Source organism: Piliocolobus tephrosceles, unplaced genomic scaffold (genome assembly GCF_002776525.5).
Source record: "Piliocolobus tephrosceles isolate RC106 unplaced genomic scaffold, ASM277652v3 unscaffolded_20, whole genome shotgun sequence".
Lineage (NCBI taxonomy): Eukaryota > Metazoa > Chordata > Mammalia > Primates > Cercopithecidae > Piliocolobus > Piliocolobus tephrosceles.
This window is the reverse complement of record NW_022302087.1, coordinates 3,781,967-3,792,770: the sequence shown is the minus strand read 5'-3', so window position 1 is coordinate 3,792,770 and position 10,804 is coordinate 3,781,967. Positions and strand designations below refer to the sequence as shown.

The window sequence follows — 10,804 nt, the reverse complement described above, 5'->3', positions numbered from 1 at the left end:
AGTGTATCTCTCCTTGATACATAGAAATAGAAATAGGCCCATAGAAATAGGTTCAAGAGAGACCCAATCAATATCTTGACAATCATCCACAGGTGCATTCATTCATCCTTTCATTCAATGAATAACGATTTATTGAGCACTAACTATATGTTAGGCTTTGGGACATTGAGGATATAGAGTTAAAAAGCAAGTCTCCGGTGGTGCACACCTGCAGTCCCAGCTACTTGGGAGGCTGAGGCAGAGAATCGCTTGAGCCCGGGAATTTGAGTCCAGGCAGGGCAACACACCGAGACCCGTCTCTAAAAACAACAACAACAACAAAAAACCCAAGTCTCCCCTCTCAAGGAATTCGGAATCTAGAGGGGAGATAGGCTCTCCAAGAATAGCAATACAATATGGGAATCATTGCTAGGTGGAGACCCAGATCTGTTGAAAGCACTGGGAAGGGCCGGGCGCGGTGGCTCAAGCCTGTAATCCCAGCACTTTGGGAGGCCGAGACGGGCGGATCACGAGGTCAGGAGATCAAGATCATCCTGGCTAACACGGTGAAACCCCGTCTCTACTAAAAAAATACCAAAAAAAAAAAATACGAAAGCACTGGGAAGACTATAAGGAGAATCAGAAACAGCAGGACAAGTGTAGTAGATGAATGAATGACTCCTAAAGGATGAGTAGTAATTTGCCCTGGCGATAAATAGATGAAATATTTTCCAGAAAGACCACACAATTTTAGTTGTAGTGAAAAAGTACATTATCATTGCCAAATATTATTTAAAAGTTATTCCATCATTTCTTCAAAGGTGTTCACCTCATTCTTTTGGCTTGTGATCTCATAGGATTTTAAAGTATCATTATGAACATTTATTGGAACCGCATAGTGGATGCAGCCCTTTCCCTTCCCCCATGTGTCACTCTCACCAGATGGCCTTATCAGTGTCCCTGGGCTCCATCGCTTCCTTCAGCCTCAGACCTTGCCTACATTATAAACACTATGACTTTCCCCTGTTTCCCTGTCCTAGTCCAGTGCAACAGCTCTGATTTCAAGCCCACTCTCTTCTATTTCTCATGGCTAGAAAGAAAGAAGAGTGGAAGACGGCTTTCCCTGTGGGCCCTCGTAACTACTTAGCACGTGTAACAGGAGACTGAATTGCACATTCTTATCCCCTTGAGTCAGCCCACCCTGATCAAATTGGTAAGACTTTCCTGGTTCCTGTTTCCTCAATCTTTTATCCCACCCTGCACATGACAGGTGATAGTCAGGTGGGAGGGTCCAGATTCTTGTGAACCCGGCCCCTAAATTTTGTGGGGGAAGTTAAAGACTCTCAATAAGTTTTTGTGGTCCCGACCCCTAAGGGAACATCAGTAATAGCAGATCACCACATGTGTAACACAAACGTTATACATAATGCTCAGTTGCTAGCAGGATAGCTGTAACTATCCCACTCTCTCCTACTCAAAAAAAAAAAAAACATGTTTTAAAAAGACAGAGTGACTTTTATAGACATCATTTATACACATAATCTAAACTCTGCCATAATTAATATATAGTTAGTGTACGCAAACACACGGCATTCAAAATATTGAATAATATTATGTGTTATTAGAGCCATCTATCCTGTGGTTATTCTACTCCAGTCTGCCTGACGCCAAAGCTGGTGGGAAACCCTGTGCTAGGAGATAACGGGTTGATGTGTCGGCCTTGCTTGCTGCATTTTGGTTGTCTCTAATCAAAATGCTTTCCCTGCATGGTACATTAAGCAGCGAGCACCACACGCTTTGTGTCTTGGTCATATTGAAAGAGGGAGAAAGGCACAGTGAGAGATTGAGAGAGCAGGCAGAGCTAAAGCTGAAAACGGTTAACCATCTCCTTTCATCGGGAAGAAGCAAAGTGAGAGACAGGTGGCAGGAAATGAGGAGGAAAGGCCTAGTAACTATTCGGCATCTTAATTCTCAAAACCAATCACTGAACTAAGTGCTGTTATTATCCCATTTTACAGGCTTGTGGGAGGTTAGAAACTTGCCTAAGAGCACAGTTAGTCATGGGACAGCCTTGAACCTTTCTGGCTCCAAATACCATTCCCGTGAAAGCCGGCCTCCTGGAGAACAGGTAGACTCAGGAAGTCTCCCACGAGGCTTCAGTCCACTGTGCTATTTTATTCCTAAATGCCTCCATACCCCTGGCAGGAACCCGAAGAGCGGAAGTCAGTTTATTTCCCGTTATTCATCACTTTCTGACTGCTCTCATAACTTCGCCCAAATCAATAGGCTTACCTCCTCCTGGTACAACTTTTCACCACCTGGCAAACCCCAGATAGGCCAAGGCTCCCTTTATTGACATTACTAAGGAAGTAGTTAGAAACCCAGACAGGTTTATGTTTGTATCAGCCTATTAGATTTATTTGTTTTCTAAAAATAGTGAGCATACATTAGTATTTTAAGTTGAAAACTTTATTGTTTTTTATTCCCATCATTGTATTACTATGTCTACCACAGTAAGGAAAGTATAGCCTCCCAATACTCACTTTTACCTATACATTAGAGCTTGTTCAACTTCTAAAGTCTTCACAAATTTCTGTATCAAATGCTTTTGGTAAATAGAATAACCAATGAAAGCTTTAATTTTCTCATAATGCTAAATAAACAAAATTTTAATAAAATAAGCCTTCTATAAATATATAGTATGATTTTAAAAATAAAATGTCCATCTTTTTCTGAGTTGTACTAAATATATATTTTAATCATGGCTGTGAGGCAGTAGAGGTAAAACACATGGACTCTGGAGCCAGAATTTAAGCATTTGAAATCTGACTGCCCATTTTTAAGCTCTATTACCTTAGCAAAGTTACTTGACTTCTCTGAACATAGTTATGTAAGCTAATATTTAGAACAGTATCTGGTATGCACCCAACAAGTCTTAGATGTTATTAACCTGGAGGGAGTAATTACGACAAGCAGTCCCTCTAATTTAACTGGGAATTCTTGGAAAGTGAGAATATGTAATACACAAATTGCCTCCAAATGTAATGAAATTTCAATAATACTAAATCTAACAATTAATGAATATGACATAGTACATTTGAGAGATGTTTCATTAAACATTTATTGTTTCAATCTTGCAGCTTTCTTTCAGTATTCTGAGCCATTTTTTTTTCGTTTTCTTCTTCTGGTCTTAAGTATTTTCGTTGGCCCTTAAAAACTGTATAGGCCCTAAGCACTGTCTCTGTAGAACTCGATGGATAAAATAGCTTTAGCCAGAGTAAATGGGACGGCTGTGAACTCCAACCTTTCCAAGCCCACAATGCCATTCCTGTGATAGTCTGCCTCTTGGAGAACATTTTTCTCAGCAAGTGTTTGGAAAGGTTTCTAGACATTTTCAAAAGGTTACTAAACAGCATTTGAAAGATAGGAGAGTAAAGCAAAATCCCAGATATTATTGATGAGCCAAAATTTTAAAACTACTGCTGGCTAAGCTCAGTGTTTGTACCAAATCCTGGGCTGACACTGACCCTCCAATTCGGCACAAATAGAAGAAACAGTGATTTGGTAGAAGGTTGGAACTGGCACGGATCCAAGAGGGAATGTCCTTTTGATTAGAATGGGACTGCTCCTTGAGAGACATGTGAGTATCATGCCATTTTGATTCCAGAATGTTCAGTCTAATGTGTTTAGAGAATAAAATTAAGTTTTTACCTCAGTATATAAAATGGGCCAAATATTATTTAATATTTCAAAAGGCTTGAATTTTAAGTACTGTTACGTAGAAAAACCTATAAGAAGAAACATGATACATGGCTGATGTTATTTTTAAATTCTAAGGCAGTGGCTCTCAAAGTGTGGCATGCTTTGTGTCATGAGGCCACTCTGTATGTGTGACCATGAGGGCAACAATATTTCAAAATAATCCTAGGACACCGTTTGTCTTTTCCACTGTGCTTACATTTGCCTGTTGAAAATTACATTGCAAAAGCAATGGTGGGTAAAACTGTTGATACCTCATCATGAACCACAGCAGGGGTACCACACTGACTAACAGTGACTCAATCAGAAAAGGAAAAAAAAATACAAGAAAAAACAGTTTCACTCAAGAATGTCCTCAATGAAGCAGTAAGACTTTTTAATCTTATTAGATCTCAACCCATCAGTACATCTTTTTTCTATTATGTATGATATAATGGGAAGTAAGCATAAGTGTCCTGCAGCTTACCAAAGTATACTGGTTTTCATGAGAAAAAGTACATAAGTATCTGAGTTGCAAATGTATGCTTTTTTCATGGAACACTATCTTTTCTTGAAAAAACAACTGACAACAAACTACAGTGTTCACAGTTGGGCATTTGGCAAGCATTTTTGCAAAAAATGGATGGAGGGAATCTATCACTTCAAGGAAAACAATAAATCAGCTTAATACATTTCAAGATTTTCAAGCTAAAATTAGAATTTTGAAAATTTGCATTTGCCACCATGAGCTTGGCCTCTTCTCAATACTCAAAGACTTTTCTGGTAAGATTGGTGGACATATTAATGAATATGATATTTTGATACTATATAATACAATGAGTCAACATTTGGAAGACCTACATAATTCAGTGAACCATTGTTTGTCAAATGACCAATACATGATATTATGCATCTATTCAAAATAAAAAATAGACCAGTGACTATTAATATAACAAAGAATGAAAGTTCATTGATTTGGCCTAAAATGACACATTGCAGCCAACTTCTAAAAAAATATCATTTGTCAAATTTCCATAAAGTAACAAAGAATGATATCCTCAATTATCTGAAAAGGCTATGAAAATACTCTCCCCTTTCCATTTATGTATCTCCATTAGGCTATTTTTTCTTCATATGCTTCAATCAAAACAATATGTCACAACAGAGATAATGCAGAAGCAGATATGAGAATCTAGTTATCTTCTATTGATTCAGGTATTGAAAACATTTGCAGATATGTAAAACAATGCCACTCTTCTCATTTTTTTTAGAAAACCAAATTATGTTTTATAAAACATATATCACTTATGTTAACAGGTAACAGGTTTTTTAATTTAAATTAATAAGCACAGATCTAAGACTTTCTTAGTTTTAATGTCTACTATAAAATGTAGGTAGATAAAACCCAAATAAACAAAATCTGTGTGATCCTCAATAATTTTTCATTTTTATTTATTTTTATTTTTTTGAGATGGAGTCTCACACTGTCACCCAGACTAGAGTGCAGTAGTACTATCATGGCACACTATAGCCTCCACCCCTCTGTGCTCAAGTGATCCTCCCACATCAGCCTCCCAAGTAGCTGAGACTACAGGCATGCACCACCATGGCTGGCTAATTTTTTTTATGTTTTGTAGCAACGGGTGTTTTCTATGTTGCTCAGGCTGCTCAAAAATTTTTATGATTGAAAAAGAGCCCTATGACCAAACTTTTGAGAACTGCTGTAGTTAAATGTGTTTTTTCTAAGTCAGCAGTCATTGTGACATCAGCAGCAGGTCAATGATTGCCATATGAAGGATTCCATGCAGTTGAGTATTATTTCACAGAGCTCTCCAGTTGAGCTGCTCTATAAGAAGCTAATCACCTAAGAGATTCTATTGCTGTGGCTGATGATTTCCACGGAGTGTTCTATGATGTTATCAGGAAAGGCATCCAACAAATAGTAAGAGAAAGACCATTTCATTCCTATATTATTTCTTCCTGTGATTCTATGTTTTCCAACACCTTGTCTCTTGTTTCACCATGAAAGATGTACACACTTCACACCAAAAGGGTAAAAGCTGCTGCTAGGCAAATGTGGACTTCAAATGTCTCCAAGGTCAGACAGTCTTTTAAAAATGTTTACCACAAATGTAAGATTCGGCACCAAGATTCAACTAGATATCCAACTGTGACATCTGATGATTGTAATCAAGATGATGTTAGTTATGACGGAAAAATGAATCTTACAGTAGTGCTCCAAGATGTTAAAACTGCTCAAGTTGAACTTTTCAGCCAAATGACTGACATTGTCCATGCGATACCAAAAGTCAATGAAAAGACTGACTTGTATCAAAAACAGATGGAGGTCCTGGAAACTAGAATGAATGTTAATGAAGACAAACAATGCACAACAACTAAAGATATCCTCTCTATGAAAGAAGACATCAAGGCCTTAAAGAAGAAGGTGACAGAACTGGAAAATCAGAATTCCTACTCCAGGATACATTGTCTAGAGATTCCGGAGGGAGAAAGGCGTAAAGAAATCACAGAACTGCTTCACAAACTCATACAACCAGCAACTCTGAAGAACACATTGGCCTCTATAGACATGGAAATCTCTTCAGCAGAACCAGAGAAAGTGCCCAGTTATCCAAAGTCCACTGACCATCTTGAGAAAATAACGATTTCTCCCCAAATTAAAACTCTGAAGAAACGTAACCATCAAAATGCATCAAGGAACTTTAAAACAGCAAAGCCAAATATTTACATTTACCCAGACTTCAGTACATGGATCAAGCTAACTTTTGTTCATGGAGGAAAATGGACATTTTTCCTCAGTGCTACCAAGTTAGAAGAATTCATCCAGTGGCTTCTTTCTAGGCCAGCCATTCTCCCTGAAGAACCCCAGGTCATAACCCAGAGATATCGTCCATTCACTGGGCCTATTTTGAGCTTGACCACAATCTGTCTCTCCATGTTCAACAATATTTACGGCTTTATTCGTTCCTTAAAAGAAGAGGTAACTCGACTATAGAGTTATGTTCTGCTTTGCTTGGCACAAAATAAATGTAACCTGGAGGCTCCAAGCATTTACACATTGGTGTGGTGGCTGTGAATTCTTCGGTAGTTTGCTTACTCTGGGCCCACTATCTGCAGAATTTCTCTGTCTACAGTAAGTTAAGGCACATGATCTAATTGAACTGCTGTAATTTGTTTTCTGTCAATGTTCTTGTTTTCTCAAAGGCAATTCATGAGGACTCATCCTGGGTCCATTTTCATAGCTAATTAGAAACAAAGAATGAAGGAGTCAAGAGCAATGTGAAGTATGTTTGATGGCCTCCAAGTCAGTTCTGTATACACTTTGTCCTCATGGCCTTTGTGGATTAGATTTGTGATAACAGAAACATATTCCACTGACAAGACTTCATTTTGTTTGTTAATGATTTTTGAAATGGAGTCTCACTCTGTCACCCAGCTGGAGTGTAGTGGCGCAATCTCAGCTCACTGCAACCTCCGCCTCCCACGTTCAAGTGATTCTCCTACCTCAGCCTCCCAAGTAGTTGGAATTACAGGTGCCCGCCACCACACCCAGCTAATTTTTGTATTTTTAGTAGAGACAGAGTTTCACCATGTTGACCAGGCTGGTCTCAAACCCCTGACCTCAAGTGAGCCACCCACCTCAACCTCCCAAAGAGCTGGGATCACAGGCATGAGCCACCGAGCCCAGTCAGACTTTAGGTGGTATAGAGTGAAAAAGATATCCATTGTCAAGGCTACTAAAGTTAGCATTAAAAAAGTGAAAGGGAGGCCGGGCGCGGTGGCTCAAGCCTGTAATCCCAGCACTTTGGGAGGCCGAGACGGGCGGATCACGAGGTCAGGAGATCGAGACCATCCTGGCTAACACGGTGAAACCCCGTCTCTATTAAAAACTACAAAAAACTAGCCGGGCGACGTGGTGGCGCCTGTAGTCCCAGCTACCCGGGAGGCTGAGGCAGGAGAATGGCGTGAACCCGGGAGGCGGAGCTTGCAGTGAGCTGAGATCCGGCCACAGCACTCCAGCCTGGGTGACAGAGCGAAAGGCCAAGTTATTGCAAGGAACATATTCAAAAAATTGGCTTTTTCTTTCAACTTCAACTTCTTCTCTATCGAACAATTAGATAAGAGGAGAAAGACAATGTGATACTGGGTAATTTTTACATTTTCATGAAAGGAGAAAAACACCATGTCCTGTAGGTTTGATACAGGGGAAAAGGGAAAATCTAAGAAGGGGTTTGTGAACCGAGTTAAATCGCACCACTATAATACCATAAACTCTTACATGACAAAGTTTTTGTTTGTTTGTTTGTTTGTTTGTTTGTTTAAAGCATATAGCCAAGAAGAGCTTCATTTTTAGATATAACAGGTGGTTGTCATTGTAATTTCTGAATATCATGCAGAATAACTGTAAAACAATGTTTCTTTCACCACTTAACTCAGTGAATGAAATCTACCTTCCTTTGTGGTCATGTTTTAACCACAAATATTCCTGGCAAATGTACTACTACTAATTATTTGCAGTCAATACTTTGAAAGGGGGGGTTGGTAGCTAGCTAAGAACAAATGAAAGAGGACAAAGGACCTAAAGGTGGGTATAGCGAAAATTAAGACACAATTTTGTCTGATGCCAATCTGGGAGTAATTACATACCACAATTTTTTTCGTTGACAAATATATTCTATTTGAGCCTTCTTTACAAATTTATAGATATGTACGTAATAACTTTTAGAATATGTCAATATGCAGGGAGTCAACCTAAATGCCCATCAATTACAGATTAAATAAAGAAAATATGGTACATATACACCATGGAATACTATAGACAGCCATAAAAAAAAAAGGATGAGATCATGTCTTTTTCAGGAACATGGTGGAGCTGAAGGCCACTATCCTTAGCAAACTAATGCAGGAACAGAAAACCAATACCACGTGTTCTCACAAGTGGAAGCTAAAAGATGGGAGCTCGTGGACACAAAGAAGGGAACAACTGACATTGGTGCCTACTTGAAAGTGGAGGTTGGGAGGAGGGAGAGAAGCAGAAAAAAATAACTATTGGGTACTAGGTTTAGTACCTGGGTACTAATGACTTGAGTTTACCTGGAAAACAAACCTGCGCATGTACCCCAAAACTAAAATAAAAGTTAAAAAATAAAATATGTCAATATGCAATATACCTAATAAAAGCAAAGGTGTTTATTAAATGTTTGTTTAAAAATGAGATAACTGTGCTTACAATGTATTGTTCTGTTAAAGGCACGAGCGATCTCTATGCATTTATTTACCATTAGAAATGTCCATAGGGAACAATCAGCACTCTACTTCAGTACATTAGGTGTGATGCTCACATTAGGACAGTATCTAGGGAAGGCAGGCCATGACACAGGCAAATGACATCACAAATAGCTTCTGGAAGAGAAAAAAATGCCCCAGCTGGTACAAGCCTAGGTCATCTGATCCTCTGTATATTAGCACTGACTTTCACTTTTCCCCCTCACATGTCCCTTTGACAGCCCTTGATGTTTCTAGAGAGGCACGCAGTTTACGAGAAGAACACATGCTTGAGGATCAGACGACCAAAGTTCTCAACCTAACTCCTAAATTTTACTCTTACAAATTCTATTATTTAATTTCAACGAGGTTTGTTCCATCAGCTGTGAAAGCATAATCATTATATGAACTTAGTAAATATTTTTTTCAGTGTTCACTAACAATAAGGGATCATGGAGGATACAAGAAAAGGTAGACATTCCCTGTCCTGTAAATATAGAACATTAAATGCCATAAATAAAAAACGTACACAAAGAACTCTGAGGCATGATAAATGGGGATGGGCAGCAAATAGCAATACTGAAAAGTACTGCTGGTATCAGAGAAGAAAGAAACTTGATGAGTCTTGTGGTAAGGAAGTAAGGTGAGGAGGAGGTGGAGAGGGCAATGCAGCTGGCAGAGGGAAAAACAGGAGCAGAGGGCGGGGGGCTAGTAGGGAACATGGGATGTGAAAGCCACCGGGCATTAGATAACATAAAGTACAGATGGGCTATTATTTCAACCCTTTTATGGATCTAATTTTTCTCTTCAGATATTCCTACCATCTTCATTTCAACCTGTTTTCTTTACCTACATAAGAATGTTAGAGGGGAGACAGTGACTCTACATGATTTTCTCAAGGTCTCACACTTTCCCTAGAGAGGATTCTGTTTGTCCTGTTAATGAATTGAGTTCCCTGTGAGCAAAGGGAGGATTTTGCTTCTGAGTCAATTATTTATTGTCACCTAGACAAGATCTCACATGACTTGTTAAAATTATAAATCATCTCATAACTCAGCATGTGAGCAAATAACTTTTCCCCAGTCCTGGCTTTCAAGTTCACCTGCCTCTCACCAGCCCACCTCCATCCCCCCTGGCTTGGAGGAGTGGCGTTTCTTTAACCCACATTCCTTCACTAGTGCCTTGCAGAGTCTTCATCAATTATTCCCCCTTTCCCCTCCATCTTAATCACCACCTATCAGTTCTTTGTACTCCGCTTACAAAAATACTCACCTGGTTCCCTTATCCTTGTGTTACCCTCATCTCCTGCCAATTTCCCAGCATCTTTTTGAATGAGCGGCCCACCCTCCCTGTCCCCACCTTGCCTCTCCTCTTCTCTCCATGGCTCATAGGAGCATGTCTTCCAGAACAGTGCTTTCTCATCTAGTTCTCTTCCCATCACTCTGGCAGAGCCTTCTCAGTTTTCTTAGATGATTCCTCTGCCACTAATCATTCTGTTAAAATATGAATACTTCACTTTCACGACTCCCAAATCAAAGAATTCCTAATCTAGCTTCCCCTGGGACATCCTGCGTTTTGGTTGCAAATAACTATTTATCTTCTCCACTTACGTGTCTACAAAAAAAAAAGTATATAAATATAATTAGATGAATGTCTATAATGTATATCAGTCAAACATGAAAGTCATTGTGCATTCACCAAAACATCTCAAATCATTGTTTTTGCTATTAAACACATCTGTTGGGGAGGAAACACTCAGTGGTGAAAAGAGCAAAGACATTCAAAGAAGAACAGATTTTAG

The 10,804-nt window shown here is 39.2% G+C and overlaps 1 protein-coding gene and 1 long non-coding RNA gene across 2 annotated transcripts; one reads left to right on the top strand and one right to left on the bottom strand.

Annotated features, from left to right (window-relative positions):
- Window positions 1–5,501: 5,501 nt before the first annotated feature.
- Window positions 5,502–6,794, top strand: LOC113225250 (coiled-coil domain-containing protein 54). The gene has a single exon (XM_026456813.1). It carries the CDS (start codon window positions 5,747–5,749, stop codon window positions 6,731–6,733), a length of 987 nt encoding a protein of 328 aa, XP_026312598.1. The 5' UTR covers window positions 5,502–5,746; the 3' UTR covers window positions 6,734–6,794.
- Window positions 6,795–8,910: 2,116 nt separating this feature from the next.
- On the bottom strand, window positions 8,911–10,600 carry LOC111542098. Its single transcript, XR_002731446.1, has 2 exons — window positions 10,363–10,600; window positions 8,911–9,141 (listed from the first exon to the last, which is right to left on the bottom strand). It is a non-coding gene; the product is annotated as an uncharacterized LOC111542098 (long non-coding RNA).
- Between the last annotated feature and the right edge of the window lie 204 nt (window positions 10,601–10,804).

Coding starts and splice junctions, on each gene's coding strand:
- LOC113225250 (XM_026456813.1), top strand. CDS start 5,747: ATGTACACACTTCACACCAAAAGGGTAAAAGCTGCTGCTAGGCAAATG.